General features: G+C 37.0%; 1 protein-coding gene across 1 annotated transcript in view; it reads left to right on the top strand.

Annotated features, from left to right (window-relative positions):
- The window catches only part of GSTCD (glutathione S-transferase C-terminal domain containing), a 69,442-nt gene that overhangs the window by 3,952 nt on the left and 44,861 nt on the right, over positions 1 to 20,629 (top strand). Inside the window, exons 3-6 of the mRNA XM_084285716.1 lie at positions 3,161 to 3,592; positions 5,909 to 6,367; positions 10,526 to 10,780; positions 11,463 to 11,556. Coding sequence (XP_084141842.1) covers positions 3,182 to 3,592; positions 5,909 to 6,367; positions 10,526 to 10,780; positions 11,463 to 11,556 — 1,219 coding nt within the window. The 5' untranslated portion in view covers positions 3,161 to 3,181. The remainder of the gene's footprint in view (positions 1 to 3,160; positions 3,593 to 5,908; positions 6,368 to 10,525; positions 10,781 to 11,462; positions 11,557 to 20,629) is intronic.

Genomic DNA, 20,629 nt, shown 5'->3' with positions numbered 1-20,629 from the left:
AGTTGATCACGAGCATCATAGTTTCTGTGATCTGTGTTCTTTTTGTTGTCATAAAAGTTCATTTAGGTTCAGAAAAGAGTAGTTCAGTCTCTGATATAGTTCACCGTGTTGTCACTGAGGAGTAAATTACTGGGGATGTTCATAAAAAAGTTGCTTCTGCTGAGTTTTGGAGAAGTTAATAACCACCCTCAAGCTGTCCTGTCCAGAGATACCCTCTTCAAGGTATTCAGAAAAACACACCTTTCCTGAGCATACCTTTGCTTCAGCACAAAATTCAGAGTTTTACCTCAAATGGTTAGGGAAGATGACTTAATTCAAATCCTGTGGATTAAGGTAAATTGGCTGCGTGCATATTCACCTTCTCTGACAGTGTCCCAAGGATGTCAAGAGAACGGAATGGGTACCTCTGGAGGGTGTCTGTTTATCCTGCTTCAGCAAGATTCACCAGAGTTGGCCTGTCTGGTTTGTGTGGCTTCTCCACCGAATAGTTCTGTACCTGAGGGTAAGAATAGTTGAATTTGACGGGTCAAATTTCAAGTTAAATTTCAAACTTCAAGGAGACAGATGGATTAATAGGATGGTGTCAGCTGTGGCATTTACAGGGTTGAATACGGAGCAGCCCAATACCCAACAAGTCATTATTTCCAATCAGTCGCTGTCTCTCGGACAGACTGACAGCTGCTATCTGTTACTGCTGCTGGGTAGAAGTAATTTTGTTCAAGGGATTGCAGGAGAATTCACTCTGACAGTGTTAACCCTTTCGTCCACCAATTTTCAAAGCAGGACATCTTTGTCATTTTAATCAGCAGCCTGATTTAGTAGTACCTCTAGTTTTGCATCTTTCAGGTATTTATTTTTAGTCTAATATTATCCTTTTTAAAGAAAGATGTGGGAAGACTTTTTATGAGGACACATAGGGATAGTAGAAGGGATAATGCTTTAAAAGTGAAAGGGTAGATTTAGATTAGATATTAGGAGGGAATTCTTCACTCTGAGGGTGGTGAGGCACTGGCACAGGTTGCCCAGAGAAGCTGTGGCTGCCCCATCCCTGGAGGTGCTCAAGGCCAGGCTGGATGGGGCTTTGGGCAACGTGGTCTCGTGGGAGGTGTCCCTGCCCATGGCAGGGGGGTTGGAATGGGAGGGTTTTTAAGGTCCTTTCCAACCCAAACCTTTCTATCATTTTGCGCTTCAGAGCTGCTGCTCTGGAGGTAAATGAGCAAGGGCCTCAGTTTACAAGGTTTACTTATGAAGTTCTTAGTGCTGGATTTGAAATACCAGTTCTATAAGAACAGAAGGAAATAACAGAATAATGCTTTGGAACTGGAAACCTCATCAGAATTTACCAAAATATTCAGCAATTCTATACAGCAAAAAAAAAAATATGTAAGAGTTTATAGAAGGATCCTGTGCAGTAAGGTGAACCAGAAATAATAAAATAAAATAGGAGAGGTGATTCGTAAGGTGAATGTGTATGTTTGAGTGGCTAGAGTGGCCAGGAAAAAAAGGGGTTTGTGTACTTTGTGAGTTCCTATGGAAAATAAAAATAACCCAAATGCATATCAAGGGTACCATTTAATAATGAAAGAAGTTTTTATAGTCAGGGATATGAGTTTAAATGCTTGTAACTATGGATTTAGCAAATAAGACTAGCTCTTCTCTAATCTCCTCAACAGTTATTTCACTATACCGTGTTCTCCACAGAGTTGGTTACAATATTGAATCCATCTCGATTTATATGCTGGCAAGGTTTAACCAAGTAAACTAGCCTTTAGGGAAGTAGATATTTAATTATTGTATTATTGTATTCTTCTTGTGGCAGGTGTGTTAATTAAAGACAAGCAACAGGATTTGTATGTTGAGCCACTGTTGTTTTGAGACAAAGTTATGTGATGGAGCAGATGAAAAATCCTTCTGTGTAACTGTCATTATTACGATTTCCATTTAGAGTCAGGTGGACTTGATTTTATTCTTCAACTGCCTGTCTTTGAACAATTGGTTTGTCCCAGTGACAGTTGATATGATATAATACATTTGATGCACATCTACAGGAAAAAAAAATTGATATTCTGAATATTTAAAACAAAAAAACTTTTTGCTACATAAATAATGACATCATATTCATGTAACTACACAGAGACCTTATAAATCTATACAGTTATTTGAAAGATTGATTCTGTTCTGATGTCACTTGTGCTTTTTATATATGTATTTATATGTTCATAATTATATATATATATATAATATACTGGCATTTCTTAGCAACATTCAGATTTCTTGCTCTTATTAAAAATATAAAAATGAAGCTTTATTCTATATGATTGCTTTAAGAGTGCCACCTAGTGCCTAAAACTTTTCAATATGATTTGTGGTGTATAAGCCAATGAAGAATTTCATTAGGTGGTGGTGCAGAAAAATGATTGCATCATTGCTTTATGTTAAACTGGTATGGGATGGTTTAGTAAGAAAAATGTAACTTTAAACAAAGTACAAGAAAACTGAGTTTAAGGTTTTTAATGTAATGACAAGACATTAATTTCAGCTATGTTACTATTGTATTTGACTTTTAAAGTAGTCTTGTATTTGAGGTGCTCAGATAGCATTCCTGATTTTTTTTTCCTTCCTGCATGTCCTCTTGACCTTCACTTAATATCTCACTAGGCTAGGTTGATTTTTTGATATAGAAAGCAATGTTATTTCCCATGGCCTAGATGGCCTGTGTGTGCACATGCTCTAACAGTTACAGAAAGATGTCTGTGTCTTATAAAACTGACTGGTTTAGGGAGGTGCTCAGGAATATGTTTTTTCAATAATGGATGGTTAATGTTATGGGAGACTGCTCAAAAAAAAAAAAAAGTTTGTTATAAAATGTTTATACACTTAAAAAGCTTAAAAGGAGATCTTTTTTTTTTCTTTTTGTATGTTTTGCTTGGTATCAGAAATCATTTCCCTGTTAGTGATTTGTACGTGAAGTGACAGCTTGTGTGTGAAACCTTTTCCTCTCGAGAAGGTCCTGCAGTCCATTTATTCAGGCAGGATGTCTTTAATGGTATTTTATGTTAAAGTCAGTTTTAGCAGATAGTGGAATGACCACTGTTTCAAACCCTCTTTTTTATTCTCAATTGTGTATTCTTCTATGACTGTGTTCTGATTTCTGTTTCAGAAACTATAGCTCAGGAGGAAGATGAAAGATAGCGTCCCCGAAGAACATTTATATTTGGGTTTGTCTCATGAGTACAAAGATAGCATCTTTCCTCTTCATACATCTATTTCACTGTTTTTGCTGTCCTACTGTGACTGCAAATTATTCAAAATTTTCTTAGTGCCGACTGGTGAAGATGTGGACAATCAGTTTGTGACAAAAAACCTCCTTGGCGATCTCGAAGTCCATTTAATCTCCAGATGCCAGCTTCCTATGGTCGTGCAGAGCTGCTGTTTACCTGCCGTTGTCGCAAAAGATGGCAAGTTCTGTCGAGCTGGGCTTGCTGTTGTCTTAAGGCATATAATACAGAAAACATACGAGGCTGATCCATCTAAAAAGTATGTTTTGGAACTCCTGGGCTTTAAGAAGACCTGCTTAAAAGCCTGTGCTGAGGTGAGTGCGTCTCATTCTCTTAGTTATATTATTGGGGTTTTGAAAAAGAACGGAATACTCTGATGTAGACTTTTAGTGTTGATGTAAATGAGATTTGCTCACAGGAGACGTGTCTGTATTTTGGCATAAGGGTGAAGACTGATTCTTTTTAAAGATGTAGCTATTTAGCAGCACAAAAAGAACCTTAAGATTTAAATGGGGGCAGACCTTTGCTTGAATATGAATATTCTAGTCTGTGAATATTCTATGAATTCCTTCTTTTTGTCAGTGTAGTTTCAATGAGTTACACAGTATGGCTGTTCCAGTTTGAAGTAAATTTTAAAAATACCTAATGTAGTGTTAATTTGCCACAGAATGCCACATTCTTTATCTACTCAGGTCAGATTTCTAAATGTGAGGTGTTCTGTGGAGTCATAGGTGTGGCTATTCTTGCAGCAACTACAAGTTCTTGAAGCATGTCATAAGGACCTGATCCTGTGTACTTTGCACATCATTAATTCTGTTTGAAGAATGTGGAATTTGAGAATTAAGTAAGTGGCAGTTCTGGCTTTATGGAGAGTGCAGGAATCAAATTGTAACTTTGCAAAGTTCGAGACTGTTTTCAGGTGTACTTATGTCTATTTATTAACATTAATGTAGGCAATTAAGAGCTTAAACTAGTAAAACACTTTTGAAAATTTTGCCCTGGATGCCAGCTTTGTCACAGCCCTACAAATACAAATTTATTGACAGTAGTCACTGCTGTATTTATCGCCTTCCTATGCTTGTTTTACATCTTATGAATAATCATCTTTTGACTTCAAGAATCTTGCCAATGTTTAGTGTTTCCTTGAAGAGTAAAGGGAAATTGGATTTAACTGAACTATGCTTGTTTGGGGAAAAATAGGAAAAGCAAAATAAAGATTCTGACTACAAATATTATGTGTTTTTTAGTTTAATTTATAATACTAATGTACTGTACTGACTGTGTCTGTGAGTTCAGTAGCGTTCTTGTATGAAACATGTGATGTAAGATTGTGCAGCTGATTCCATGTGACTGGCTCAAATTACCATGAATGAAGATGATAAACTAGTACTTGTGAATTATCCAGTCTGGAAGGGGCCTACACCTCAAACCAGGATCAATGCCAGATTCAGAGCAGGTTGCTCAGGGCTTTGTCCAGTCAGTCTCAAAAACCTCCAAGGATGGAGGCTGCACAGCCTTTCCTAGCAGCCAGGTCTAACACTCAGGATGGTGAAAAATACTTTCCTTGTGCCAATCTGGAACCTTCTCTGCTTCAGTCTGTGACATTTGTCTCTCATTCTCCTGCGGTGCAGTGCACAGAGAGCCTGTTTCTGTCTTCTCAGTAGAAGCCTGGTAGTGGGTGCCTAGCCTCAGCATAGGCCCCTAAAGAGCTCAGCCTGTCCTTGACCTTCAGGTAGAGTGTGAACCCTTGGCTGCTACTCCTTGAGTTGACATTTCAGCCTATTTATCGCCTTGCAGTCTGCTCATCTCTCTAGACTTGCCTTGCTCACTCCCCTCGGGGGGCTGAGCCCCACTATTTCACAGTCACTGAGGTCCATGATTGCATCTGATCACTGCGCCTCCAACCCAGTTCATCCCTCTTGGTGAGGAGCAGATCTGGAGGAGTGTATCCCTGTGTTAGCCCATGGGGTACTGGCATTTAGAAGTTGTCCTTGGCATCTTCCAGAAACCTCTGGTTCTGATCTCTTCCTGGGACTGCTAGAAAACTTGGGTTCCGTGTTTCAAGTTGCTGCTAAGTGGGTAAATTGAATAAGACAAAAATTTTATGGTTCTAAAACCCTTAAGTACAGATACTAAGACATAAAACAGGACAATGATAATGTGGAAAAAAAAGGGGTATTGTTTGGTTAGACTAAAGTTTCTTGATGTTGCATGCTTAAAAAAAAAAAGGGTGCTAATAAAGAATTTCTGTAAAATAGAGGTGTTCAAAATCTGTTTTGTGTCATCTTCTGGTTCTATCACCAGCAGCTGGAGATGACCTCTATAAATTGCTCAGATCTTTCCTTCTCATGAGTTACGCAGCCACCCTAATCTTATGCCAATAATAAGGAATAAAAATCTGCTATACTGGATAACTGTTCATCCAGTTTATATATAAAAATTAGCTTCCTAACTTGCTATTGCAAGAGTAACACAGAGTATCCTAGCTTCTAAGATGATCAAAGGATTTATTTAAAGCTGGAGTTACCACATTTGGCTGGAGTTTTTTCTGTTTCAAATGGGCAAAAATGTACCTTGGATTTTGTTTTCTCCACTTGTAGAGACAATAATTACGTAAATTTATCTGACAGGTTAGCCAGTGGACCAGACTTTGTGAGATCAGCATACCTCTGGCTGTTGAAGGATTTTTGACGGCAGCTCCCGAGCACTGTCAGGCTGTCCCTGCTGACATTTTACAGCTTGAAAGAAAACTTGGAGAACCTGTCCGAGTGCACAACGATGACAAAATTCGAAGGCAAAAACTTCAACAACAGAAGGCAGGTGCCAAGGCTGCGGTGCCTGGACTCAGTAAAGAAGCAACGGAGGAAGGAAAAACAGTGGAGGCAGATGATCATCCGCTTCCAAGTCTGGAACTGAGCGTAGCTTTCTCCAAGCTGCATGTCCAGGAAGCATCAAATGCGCTCCGAGAGGCCCCTGTCATCAGGAGAACAAAAACCTCTGACCTTCCGCCTTTGGACCACATTTTTGCAGAGGGGCTTTATTTTACCTTGGCAGATATAGTGCTTCTGCCGTGCATCCATCAGTTCTTGGTAAGACACCTGTTTCTGCAAACATGAAGTAGTGTATATGTATTTTTGTAAGAATTGTAAGGGAGGCAGTGAATAGGAGGAGATTCAGAGCCCATGGTGGCTTTTTGGAGTTGTAAATCCTTGACTTCCTTACGTATATAGGAGCTGAGGAGACACTCAGGTATTGCCCACGGTAGACTTCCAAAAACTCATTTGTTTATGTGATTGGTGTATAATTTCTTGAGGCTCTCTTGAGAGGGTTTTTGTCTGCCCGTATTTCCTTTTAAAATATGGGATGCAATGATTTCTGATTTACTAATTTTCTACATATTATGCTGACATTCTTAATCTCTGGTGTTGTTTTCTTCTAGTTCCTAAAAATTACTCTTTCATTTGGGACGAAACATTCCTATGGAGACAGCACTGCTTTAGTCTGTCTCAAATGAATCCCTTTTTTATCAGGCCCTCCCATAAAACAAGCCAGCTTCTTTGCACATCTGTAGATAAAGATGAGTGTGTAGGACGGTATAGTACCTTCATATCAGAAAACCTTTTATTCTTCTGTGCAGTTCCGTGTTTTTTTTTTTTATTTATTTTTATTTTTATAAAGCTTGGTCTGTGTTCTTCTCCAAGTAACGTCTGCTCACTGTGACCCTGCTCAGAAGGGACATGTTGTGTCTAGGGATGCAGCTTCTTTGAGATGTGCCTCAGCACCTCAAACCTCAGTAATTTTTGTCATTTGTTTACTTTTGTCATTTGTCATTCATGGTATTGTTACTGCTAAATTGGTCTCTGCAGTTTGTGGAAGGTCCTTTGTTTACTGCAGTGAAAGGAGAAATTCCTTGGAAAACATATCGTATAGCCCAGTAAAGCAGAGAGATTTGATTATCTTCCCCCCACCTCCTTCTGCCCCAGCTTTTTCTCACCTCTGGAAAGAAGCTTAGTGCTGCAAGTGACTTGAGCTCAGCTTCGGAGTCAATTTTACAGTGCTGCAAGACTGTGTAAGGGTCTTGCTCAGCACAATCTGTGCACTTGGGTTTATGAGGATGTAAACACAGAAAAGAATTAAGGAAATAACAACTATATTTCATATGACAATAAAAGGATGCGATGAAGTTGCCTACGACCACTATTCCTGCAGGTACTGTACAAGACTGATAGCAAAACACGGTGTCTGTTGCCAAGAAGAGCTCTGAATGAATTTAGTATTTGCATTTTGATACAATTTGTTTTGCCAAATTTGCCTTACGGTGTTAAAAAACAAATGGAATTCCTGGAGAAGATGCTATGCTGTCGGTCTCTCTGAGGTAAAAAAAAAAAAAAAAAAAAAAAAGTCTCTATAATCAAGACAATCACTAACAAACATTATTATGTGTTAAATGTCCCCTGTAACATCTTTCACCAAGGTCATTATCCTCAGTGGATTTCTGTATGATGGTCCTAATGTGGGAGTCCAGAAGTAGATCAACGTGTCCACCTGTGGATTAAGATGTTTAATTATTTAACAGAAATGATTATTAATTCATCTCTGCTTTGTGTATGTGTTTTGCAAATCACATAATTGAGGATTAACAGCAACTTCTGTATGGATGGTATTAAACAAAACCATTAAGACAAAATGTTCTCCTACCTATTTTAAATGCTGTAAAGTATTTCAGATGTTTTTGTTTTTTTGCAAGGCCTTTTCTAACTAAGAAGAGTTGAATTTTTTTATAGTAATGTTTGATTTACTGGTGCAGTGTATGAGAAGAATCCTGGATTGGGTGCTTGTTTGCAGCATCCAGCTGAACTCTTTCTGCAGATACACGAGCAGCTGAGAACGCCAGGTTTTTGTTGCTGTTCTGTTATCCTTGAGCCTGGGTAGTCTGCAGCTTGTGAGCTGTATGAAACTTGCTGCAACAAGCGAGCCTGGGAAATTTCTAAAGCTCATTGAAGATGTTTTCATGTCACAAATACTGAGTGAGCCAGCGCTGAGAGGTGCCCTTCTGGGTCTGCTGTTTGGGAGTAGAGGGAGCCTTGTGGGTGAGGTGACAGGAGGTGGCTGTTTTGGCCACAGAGATCGTGAAACAGTTGAATTCCAAGTTTTTGGAGTGATGCAAAATGAAGTCAGCAGGGTTGCTGCCATGGGTTTTAAGAGAGCAAACTCTTAAGCTTCTTAAGGATGACAAAAAGGTGGAGGCATTAAATGCCTTTTTTTGTCCCAGTTTTTATTATTAATGATAGAACTTGCGCTTCCTGGCTCTCTGTCAGCTTCCCAGTGAGGTGGTTGATTCCCCAAGCCTGTCAGTGCTCAAGAGGCATTTGGGCGATGCCCTCATTAATATGCTTTGGATTTTTGCTTAGCCCCGAAGTGGTCAGGGAGCTGGACCAATGATCTTTGAAGGTCCCTTCCACTGAACTGCTCTGTTCCTGGGTTGTCTTTAAAAAATCGTTATAGTTGCACTTCCACTTTGCTGTAAGGGTTTAAATAATGAAGACTTCAATGGGTGTATGTCTGGAAAGTATCATGCAATAAATGTGAGGAAACCCATAGCTGATTGTAATTAGAATTACCAAAAGTAAGATAATGAAGCTGAAGAGTTGTTTTTCATTACCTCATTTCGTTTCTGTTATCTTCCTGAGGTTAGCCTTGTTATGCTTCCTATTAGTTGTAAGTGTTTAAAATTAATAGGAGAATAACAAAAGCTCGGCTCTCCATCTGGGAGAAACCACCATTCACTTTTTAAAATACAATGTAGAACACTTGTTATCGAGTGTAACAGTGCCTCTTGGAATTGCTTTCCGAAAGACTTCTTCCTTAACTGAATTAATATATTTCTGCCTCTGTTACCACTGCGATACTGCATTAGATATTAAAATTACAGTTCATCCTCCTTTTGTTCTTTTAGCTATTACTAATTACTGATGATTACCCTAAGAACATTATAAACACAGCATGCAAGAAAGCTGCTTAAATTTTTGTGTCATGTCAAGTGTTCTTTACCAATTCCTATTTCCACGCTGTGCAGATAGATGTGTGGAAGAATACCGTTTTTGCTTGGCCTTTTCGGACTTTTCATGTGAGCACGGTTTGCAGTTTTCTTTTTGAAGCATGCACAACATTACAGGATAGTTGAGGTCAGAAGGGACTTCTGAAGGTCATCTTGTCCAGCCCCCTGCGCAGAGCAGGGCCACCTAGAGTTGCCCAGGACCACGTTTAGTCAGGTTATGAGTACCTCCAAGGACGGAGATAACCTGAAAAAAGCTTACCTACATTTCAGCTTTCATTTCCACACAGTCATTTCATACTCCTAAAGTTTTACAGAATGAATTTCACTGAACAAGGTAACTTTTTCCTTATTTTTGAAATAAAGGAGTGTTGTTTTGATATGTTGATTAAGATACTCTTAATGTCCAGCAGTAACTTCAGTTTTAGTCAATCCATGTGTGGGTTGTGGGTTCTCTGATCCAGCAAAGGTCTAAACAAATAACATTTCTCAATTGTTTTTTCTCAGTTTAGTCATGTATACAGGTAGGTGTGTGGAATTTTTTATTACAGCTGAGGGAAGGTGGGGACCATAGGAATCCCAAACATTCATCTCTTTGGCCCTTTCATTTCAAAGCTACTGTTATCTTTTCAAAGTTTCTTTCCTCTTCCTTCTTTTTAAGATTAGATGGTCATCATTTAAAATTGTGATATGAGTATCTTTTTTTTTTTTTTTTTTTTTCTAATATGTGTATCACATTCAGACTTAAGATTTTACACTTTAGGATACACTTAAGATTTCAATTTCTGTTGAAGGCCACTTTGCTTTAAGTTCAGCATTCATTGCAATCATTTTGTTGGTGATTACCAACAAAAATGAATCAGTCCCTTGTTAGGAAATATCAGATAATCAATAATATTATTATAAATGCTGTTTTCCTGTTACTGACTTCAATTGTGATTAAAATCGGCCACGTAAGCACTTTCCCTCTACAAAGCACATGAGAATTATAGACATTTAAATGGCCAACTGGCATCTCCAGTCACAGGCCAGAGTTCTTAACTAGCTAAGCTTTTTCATTAGCAGCACGCTATGAGTAACCATGTTGAGTTTTAGCATGGAACTAAGCTCACTTCCATAGTTCATGCCTCCTGTTTGTGGCTTATAGGAAAAGTTGTACAATAGTAAGTTACCTTTCCATTTATTTTTCTAGGTTCACAGCAAAAAACAAGGAAAAAATCTGGGAAACTTGCCTCTGATATCCAGTTGGTATCGAAGAGTTCAAGAAGTACCTGGAATAAAGAAAGCTGCTGAGAAATGCAGTATGCAGCTTCTCCAGCTTCCAGAGTTGATGCCTGCTCCAGAGGAACAGCTACAAGACTTCTCTTCAGTTCCTGATGAATTAGAAGAGGAACATGAAGACAGTCATTTTATAGGTGGTCCAAGGCCAACTATGACTAAGTTAATGGTAATTTAAGACTTTTTAATTAGTTAATTTCATGGTAATATTCAGCTTCATTCAAAGTAGATGGTTGTAGAGTCTGTCCTTGACAACCTTGAACAGTTTAATGAATTTTGTCTGATATGCGTTGGCTTGGAAGGGATTTTACTTTTTTTTGTTCAGTTAACAATATTTGATTGTTCAGGAGTCAAGCAAATATAGGATGCTGGAAAGCTCTGTTAGTAATTCTCAGGAATCAAAGTAAGCTTTTGTTTAAATTGTGATATTATCTTCCTCTTTTAAAGGTATGTATAAAAAAAGATGACAAAAGATGTTGCTTTTATGTTTGGTTTAAGTATTCTATCATTTCTGCCTTTTTTTTTTCTTTGCTATTTCCTTTGAGCTTTGAACATCTGAGATCCATAATGAGTTTTGTTAAAGAAAAATCTCCATCATGTTCCATAACTCTCCATATTTCTTTGCACAGAGGCTGTCAGCCTCTTCTAAATAAAATGAACAGGGCTTTCCTGTGAAAATGAGAGAAATACATAATTTGAATCCCAAATAATGTAGTCATCTGCCTATTAAGTTTCACCTAGGGTGAAAGTGATACAGTTTGATCTGATGTCTTTAAGCTTGGTGGGAATTTTGCTACCAACTTCAGTAGATGAAGGATCAGAGCCTTATTTTTTTGTCCTCTTTCACATAGGAAAGCGGTATTGAGGCAAAATTTTCTCCTCATCCGTGCCCTAACTGGACTATAGACTGGAGCAATCTCCCATCAGCAGTCAGTCCTGGAGAAGGTAAGGGTTTTTAGGCGTGCATGTGTTTAACAGTGCCTTTTTCTGGTGTAGCTACTTAACTGTTTCAGAGGAATGTATGTCACTTCTCATCAGTGTATTTCAAAGCTATGTAAAACAGGTAAGCAGTTTCAAATCTGTTTTAAAATGCAAGCTGTTTATAACACATGGTAAGAGGACTTAGGTCATCAACAGATGACGACCAAACTGGGAATAAAAGCTTGACCTTGAATCCTCGGCTTTTTCCTCACTGCTTCACCCCTTTCCTGAACTTTTCTTTATATCCAGGGCAGTAAATTTTGGCTACACGATGTTAATATAATCAGCATGAATGTTATACATGGACTACATCTCCCAAAGCAGTAGCAGCTGATTTCACTATGATGAAAATAATCTTAATTAGAAAAATTTGGAAGATACATATCAGTCTTCCCTTTTGTGGCAGTGTTCCTTGCCCTGTAGGGGTTGTTTTCTTTGCTGAATTGCAGAGCAGTCTGCTGCCCAGTGGCTGTAGTTCTACAGAGAACAAAGAGATTTACCACAGCATTTGTTGTTTTCATTGGTGTTGTGAATATTGAATACCTCTTCTACCACACAGTGGAGTTGGCTCTGAAAGGTCTTGTAGATACTGCCAGACCACAAGAACTTAGCGGACAGGAACTCCTTTCTACGAGGAACAAAAGGGTTTGTGTTCTTTAGCCGTAGAGACTTACACAAAATACTATTTATTTATTTTATTTTACCACTGTGTGAGAACAAGTGAGTATTCCTATCGATGATACAGGGTTTATAAACGTAAAATCAAATGTGAAGTTGGTTTCTTCTGTTTTGTATCTGTGTGTTGTTCACAAAACCATGACAACCCTCACTTGTACCATGAGTAGGTTCACAGTCTTACACAGAACTTCTCATGTTCTTCTAAAATGATTCTTCTGCTAGTAAAACCTAATTATTATTGCATGAATCAAATTCTCAGTGTTTTATTACTAAATCCTGCCCAATATGCTAAGAAAATAGTCACTGAACCTGACAGGGTTTTAAACTGGATTTGAGTAATGCAGTTCAAGTTTTTCAAGCAGATTACCCCTATGATTGGGAAATAAATTACCTTTTATTGATGTTCATAGAAGTTGAGACAAAATAATGAATATTTCAGTTAAAACTCGCATTGTTTTTTTATCTACTGTAAGGTTGATTAGCTGGCAAATGATAATTTAGTACCATACATGACACTATTTCTTTGTTCTATCTCAGATTAAATAGTCATAATTTGTGTTATATGTATGTGAAAGTTCTTGGATTGAATAGTTCAGCCTGTCTGTAAGACTAATTAGACCACCTTGCTGTCACACCTGTTCACTACAGAAAAGAATTACTGATGATTGTCATTCTACTGTAGTTACGTAAATAAATTTTTTTCATTCAGTATTTTTGGTAGGGATCATTTATTGTGGCAAAACAACAGATTATGGCATCGTGATTTGCATTTCATTTACTTAGCAAAATAGAACTAAACCACTAGAACTAAGTGGTTTACCTGCTCCAGTTTTTAATAGTATTTGATTGATGACAATGCACTTGTGTTTACATTCTTTATATCCTCTAGCTTTCTAAATCGCTGCTATTATCTCAATTGCTTCTAAAATATTTGGCTTCAAAAATTGTGTGCATCAACCTTGAAACGTGTGAATCCGTAGGCTTTTGTGAACACCTCGTTCTGTATTTATAATTTTGCAAATGCCCCAAAATGCAGTATCTTGGTGTCCTCTGTAGCTGTTGATATCCAAGGATACTGTACTTGTTACAAACTTTTGTTTTTCTGGATGGAATTTAACATAAAACATTTATTTTAAAATGTATTGTAAACACTGGTTCTGTTCTAGTTAACTGTATAAAAGCTTGCTACTTTTATTTGTATTTTTTCTAAGGTCATTTTCCAAATCTGTGATTAGATCAGAAATATGTTGATATTATCTACAGACAATATTACATACAGAAGCAAAAACCTCTCATCACTTTGTTGTTTCTTCCATATAGTGTATAAAGATATTTCTTCAAGATCCCAAACCAAGTCTGTCTGCCTAATTGCATGTCTTGATACTGAAAAAATTTCTGCAAAATCTTGAAAGAAAATGCAGTATTTCTAAGGTAGATAGAGGAATAGAGGAATAGTGGATGCTTGCGTGCCATTAAAATACATTGTGAAATAATTTGCAGTGTTTGCAATAATGGCTTCATTTGACAGGAGACATGAGTTAGGGGTCCAAACCAAGCTTGTGTTGAGCTTTACAGAGAGGTAAAGATTGTTATGGTTGGAAATGTGAACAAATAGAAGAGGGTGGCAGGTCTGAGTGTAAAAGTACAATGGCAGAGTGAAGGAAAATGACATATTTGCATCAGTAGTAATGAGGAATAATAATATGACGTGTGTCAGCGTAGCAAATGTTTTCTTTCTTTTCTTCCCTAACAAAGTGGTGGCTGAAATCCAGGGAGGAGGGGGCTATTGAAATGAGAATGCTGATTAGAAGTAATGTGCTACTGTTGATTAAGTGTGAGGTCTGGGAAAAAGGAGGTAGATTGTATGTGATGAGGTTTGTGACCAAGAAAGAAATAGAGCATCTTTCTGTGGTTTCATAGTTCTTACTAGGCAGCAGCAGCAACAATTTTCTCTCGTTTTTGGAACTTCAGTCAACACTGGAGTCTTTGTGTTGTTAGTTTGTGTTGCTGGTGCTGTCTATGTGTGGAACAGTTCCTTGTCTTCAGTTTAAGTTCTTATTATCTGCAGAGGCTTGGTGGATATCAAGATCAGTTTGCCTGGTTATGATTAGAGAAGATTCCTTTAGGTTCACCCGAAGCACATTAAGGGAGAGGGGAGAGTGTATGTGTGTGGGGGAGTGATGACCCTTATCACTGCTTTATTATTCTGCTGATTTATGAGGATGTAAGTCTTTGGTCCTGTCATTTTTTTTTTTCCACCAAGTAATGAGTTCACTGTCAAAGAGGAGAAAAATTATTTTTTATAACAGAATCCTTTTTGAATCTTTTTTTTTTTTTTCTTTAAACCATCTTTTTATTTATTTTGCTTTTTTACCCAACTGTGAAATTCAAAGTGAGGAATAACTGACCCACAGTCACAAACCCTTACTTCTTCTCTCATGAGTTCAAATACTTGTAGAGCAGGAAGTATTTAAAAAAGAAAAATGCCTTATTTGTGAGATCTCATTGTGAAATTACCAGCTAGACTGAAAGTGTGCATGTACTAGGATTTACTTACAAAGGTGGTAGTTAGCTGGGAGAAAATTCAGACCGTTCTTTCCTAAGTGTCAAAGCAATCACAGTATGAACATAGCATGTATTAAACTGTATTTGGTAGGATTGTCAGTAATGCTGTCTTTCTGATGAGCTTTTTCTTCAATGAAGGAATTTTAGGAGGTCAGAAAAGAGCTCCTTAGCTGAAATACGACTTGGTATATTAGGTGGATGTGAAGGGACACCTGATATCACTTTTAGTATACTAAAAACTTGGAGTGCATGCACAGCAGAAGATGGAAGGGGCAGTTACAGAATCTGGAGTGAGTTTGAGGCGAAGAATGTTAATTTTAAAAGTGTAGGCAAATTAATAAAGCTAAATCAAAATAAACATAATGCATTTTACAAGTGAAGCTTGCTCTTTCCAATTAATGGAAGACATATAGCCCTTTAACTGTCTAGTTGGTCCTACTCACAGGGCCAATTTTTCTGAAACAAGTGCATTTTAATGGATTGTCTATAAACATGACACCCAGAGAAACATGTTAATTATTGTATGTACTTCCTTGTTGCTTGCTAGGAGTTGATTGATTCCTAGTGTTGAATTGATTTGAATAAGTGTTTGACTTACAGAGTTGAAGTTCGCTGTGTATGAATTTAAAAAAGCCAATGCAGAAAAAGAAAAGGCCTTTCACATTTGCTGTGTCCAGCTCACAGCTGTAGGAGAGGCCATCAATCCATCGCAAGGCAATGCCTGCTGGCCTGGCTGAAGTGCAGTGACTCTCATCAAGTCTGTTGGTCTTATGCTTGATTTGTGATCAGTGACAAGCTGATGGCCTAATGGGAAGGGCTACATAAAACTTACTCACTTGATACTTGCCCCTCCATTTGCATTCAAATCTTCAGACATATGAGGAAGTCACTAGAGTTTTAGAAAACCTACTGAGTTTGTAAAGAACAAATTTGGAAAGCACAACATACAATATTCACGCTCTCCCTGACATGGTTACTGAGAAAAGAGATATGTTACCTTGATATATAAGCCACAGAATAATTCATACTGTGCTGTAAATGTTTCTCTTGGGGAGGGGGAAAACCCAAACAAACCACAAAACAGAATTCAGGAAATACATGTATATAATATCTAAAAGGTTGCCTTTGTTGTCTTCTTTACCTTAATAATTTATGTCAGCCCAGAATCTGATCTTTAGTGTTTTTACTTTGAGGGGTCTGCTCTTATTAATAGTCATATTTTAATATTTGCATGAATATAAATCTTACTAAAAGTGCCAAATTCAGTTATTTATGTACATACAGAGTACAGAATGTTCACATTAGAAATAGAGTGCCTGTCTGAATTAGAAGAAAAAATAGTGACATGAGAAAGAAGCTGCTCTTACTGTGCCACCCTTCTTTGTTTGGTAGTGTAGTAACGATCATTTTTTCCCAGGAGGAAATGCTGCTCCATTTTTTTTTCCTTTTTTCTTTTTGAGGTATCATGTTTTCTATTTTTATGAAGCAAAAACGTAAATGAAACACTTCGAATATAATTTCTGATGACTGATTATCTCAAATCATTTGAGTATGATAAGAAATTATGAGTTTACCTCACATTGATTTGAGAATTGACATCACGATAGTTATGATCAGATGAAGAATATAACACTTCCTTAAAATTCTTTTTAAACAAACTCCTTACGAATTAAGAACATGGAAAGAGAGAAATGTCTGTTTTCTTTATATGTCTCTCTGAAAAAAATATTTTATGCTTGAGTGTATTTCTGCAGAGGAATTGTTTGTCAAAGTCTTAACCCTCTTTAAAAATGTATCATTAAAAACCCAAGGTAGTGAAAGTTGCTTCCCTTTAGGAGAATCTTTGTGTTCCACAATTATTCCATAGAGCTGTTGCTCACATTTATGTCATTAATTAATTGCACACCAGGTTTTGTTTTTAACATACTGCCCAATATAACTTAATGGTTAACGCAATACAAATTTTTTTTTTTTTTTACCGGAAGAAAGGAAAATGAATTGCAGATATTTGGCTGACACTTTGTTGCACTGACATTGTTAAAATATATCTTGCAAAGGCAAGAGTGAATTTCCTTCATTGGCAAAAATCTGCTAAATAAAAATTCATTGGAATGTGGATCTCGATGTTTTTTTATAGCTGGACAGCCACTGATCTTGGAGATCCCACTTATGTGTGTTATTTCAAAGCAGTTTGGTTTGTTCTCTGAGGTCAGCTCTCAAGGACTGTGTTTACTGATCAATGTAAGTGCTTGGCAAATACTGAGTACTGTATCAGTAATTTGCTACTCTGCATATTCTCTCCCCTTATCTATTCTCTTCTGCTTTTCTAAAACACTGGTTTAAACACTAGTTTTATAGGACATTTTATAAGAAACTTACATTAGGCTTTTCGAAAGTATCAGAAAGCAAAGTATGCAGAAGAATTTATTTCAATAGTTTACTTCACCTGCTTTCCGTGAGACACAAATCAGAATTTTTTATTCATTTACAGATCAATAATACAAGGCTTAGGAGCTGCAGTCTTTGTCTATTAATAAATTAATGTAATCACAACAGTTTTCTCCATGAGGCTGTTTTTTCAGGTTTGATCTATGACACTGTTCAGTGCAATCTGTAGTCTAGGTTTCCAGTGTGCGTAACTCATGAGTTAAGGCATCGGATATTTTGGTGTCTACACTTGAGATAAACCCTCTGGTCTTTGAAGACTAAATATATGCACATAGATGTGATCCTGTTTGTAAAATTCGTTTACCTATTTGCTAAGAAGTTGCTTTGTAAAATGATTTCCCAGGTTTCAAAACTCCTCCCAGCTACCCCCATCCCCTACACCACTCAGTAACAATTCTTTCTTCATTTAGGTAGGATCTGAAATACTAATGGAGTAAGAAATGGCTTTGTGCTCTGTTTCCTCAGTTCAGTAAGACTCCTGAAATCCATCAATTCGTAAATTTTAAGGCTAGAAAGACAGTATGATCATCTATACCTGTCTGCTGCCTGCTGCTGGCTATAAGCGAGATCTGTAATTGCTTGGACCATGCTGAATAGTTCACTGAATAATAATAATTTTAGAAAGACACCCAGCTGAAGGCAGAGCTGTGTTCACAGTACAATTTTATTTCTCTGAAGTGGAGATTAAACTATAAACTAGGTATTCAAGAGTGAAAGAGTATGTTGTGAAGGAGAGCAGCTTTAAAAAAGAACTTTGATTAAACTCACTGGGTGGGCTGACAAGAACAAAACATTGTTTACAATTTTAATTGAGAAACTTCTTCAAAAGTTAAGTACTTTCAAACAACACGGTCTAGACCAATAACAGTGTCACAGTTCTGTGGAATTAACTGGTGTCTTGATTAGGCAGTCCTAGTGGTATACCAGGCGACAATCCTGAAGGATCATTGTTACCTTCCACTTCTAGAACTGATGTTAAGTAAAAGATACTTACCTAATGTCAGACACTGTGTTAAAGATAGCTAACTAAGGGTGATGCTGGTGGTTTACTTTTCAGCCAAAGAAAACTTCAAAAAATGTTCAGGCTTCATTTACAAAATTAGTGTTAATGAAAAGGGAGAAGCATCAATGAACTAAGATGAGATTCTTCATTTTGATCCATCAACCACCGAAAAGCTTAGCTTCCCACTGAGTTCCCTGTATTTTGGACAAAATGATGCTTTTTTCAGTTTTATGCTTATACCAAATGTGAATCATCCTCTAATTGGATTTTGAGTAGACATTACTAAAAGGTTTTAGCAGCAGCCTTTTTTTAATTTTTTTTACTTTATTTTTTAAAATTTTAACTATGTTGAAGGGAAACAGCATGAAGTGATCTCATTATCTTTTAGCCATTTTATGTTTTTCACTTCAATCCATATTAAAAGTGTAATTGTTAGCAAAACTTGCTAACATTAACTTGTAGAATAAATGCTTTATAAGATGCAGAGCTGTTTGTTTTGAAATTGTTAGCAAGATTCATTCAATATATCCAAGTTGCTTCTAGGATTATTTTGTGAAGGTAGGTCACAGCTATTTTGTTTTGTTCTTTCTTTTATATTGGCATTACCCTTGGACTATTTTAGTCTCGAGAGATGCTTCTGAGATGTGAATACGTGATGCTTAAAAATCAAAGCTGTTTTGGAGAATCTGATATTTTATTAAAATTCTTACTAATCAAGAGATGCAAATTCTGTGTTTTACTTTAAATGTTAAAAGCAACAGCATTTCTAAAATGAGATCCAGGCAGTCGTTTATTCCATAAAACAAAAAGTTGAAAGAAACACTTTAAAGTTCTCTATTTCCCTTCCAAGCCTGTCAGAACTTTTTGAAAGACTTTGAAGATTTTTTTTAAAATAGTTTTGTAGCCTATTTCAGTATCTCAAGCATCCTGAAGCAGGAACTCATCCTTCTTCTTCAACTGATTTTTCCATATCAGACAGCTCTTTGCCTGCAAGCCACATGGGTAACAATCCAAGTGAAGCTCAGCTGAAGCTGCTTCTCATTAACCTCTCCTTACAGCTATAGTTTAGCTGCACTCATTTAAAAGTTTAAACCACGTTTATGATGGCCTCGTACTTTGCAATTCAGGATCTGGAAAACCTGGGATGGTGATGGAGCTGTGTTGTCTCTTATTCTTAATAAATACTTGAGAAGTGGATGATTTTGAGAAACAAAGAGATGTAGGCTAGAATTTAGGTAATGTTGATATTGGAGGTGATAAGTGTATGAAAAACAAGCTTTTTACTGCAATTTCACTATTTTGTGTGGCTTATCATCATAAGATTGTTCTCGCAAAACCTTAGACATCATGTGTGACTTTTTTGGATGTTTTGATTGCTCTGGGGTATAGCATTCCACTATTTTTATATGAGTTTGAGTTCAATAACTGATTTGTAGACCAAAAAAAAAAATCTTTATGTAGCTGGCAATTATAAATTGCCCGTGCCAATAAACCAGATGATTTGTCTGTGGCAATATGTACTCTTCCTACTATTACTGTGCTCTTCCTCCATTTTTCTTTTCTTTTCATCTTGGTTGCCAAACTCCATAAGGGAAAGGAATGAATTATTTTATATTTTTAAGAAGCATACCTGGAGACAAGAGGCAACGCTATTATATGGCTAAGTTAAATTAATATGCAGTTATGAGCTTTTAAGTACAATGTTTCACTGAAATTGGTACTTTTTGAAAAATTTTGGCTTGTTTGTTTGCTCAAAGTCTGTTGTATTCTTAGTGCTGTTTTGAACTAAATGATATTATTCTTAACATCCTCTGAAATATTCAAAACCTGCAAAGAAAAAAAAAACCAGCAGTTGCTAATGCACCTTATTGAAAATCATACCAGAAAGAAAAATACCAACACAGCTGTCTTTTGATCCTGTTATGGGTAAGAAGTTGTTATGGTGCAGGTGATTGACAGGCTTTCCACAAGGCTAATAATTGCAGTGTGAGGTGCTGCAAAGTGTCACCTTTGCTTTAGTGGCATGCTTTGTGGACTAAGTGTAAACCCTGGAGAATTCCTGAGGCCTTAGCCCTTCCTATAGAATATCCCCTGGAACACGAGTTCAATTTTGATCAAGTTTAATCCCTAGAGGTATAGTTTTACAATTCACAAGTCCTTCTTAAATGCGATTTAATTAGGCTTCTGAGAGATTTGTTTTATAGAGAGCAGTATATAAAGTTTAGTAGAGGCTTTTTTTCAGCCCCTTTGCGGTTTGTGCTTATTTACTGAATGTATCTGGAGAAATAGAATTAAATGTTGCAATTTGCCAGTTGAAATGTTCTTGGGATTTACGACGTGGGA

Source organism: Netta rufina, assembly GCF_964035555.1.
Source record: "Netta rufina genome assembly, chromosome: 4".
NCBI lineage: Eukaryota > Metazoa > Chordata > Aves > Anseriformes > Anatidae > Netta > Netta rufina.
The sequence above is the reverse complement of the archived record's forward strand: the minus strand, read 5'-3'. Positions and strand labels throughout refer to the sequence as shown.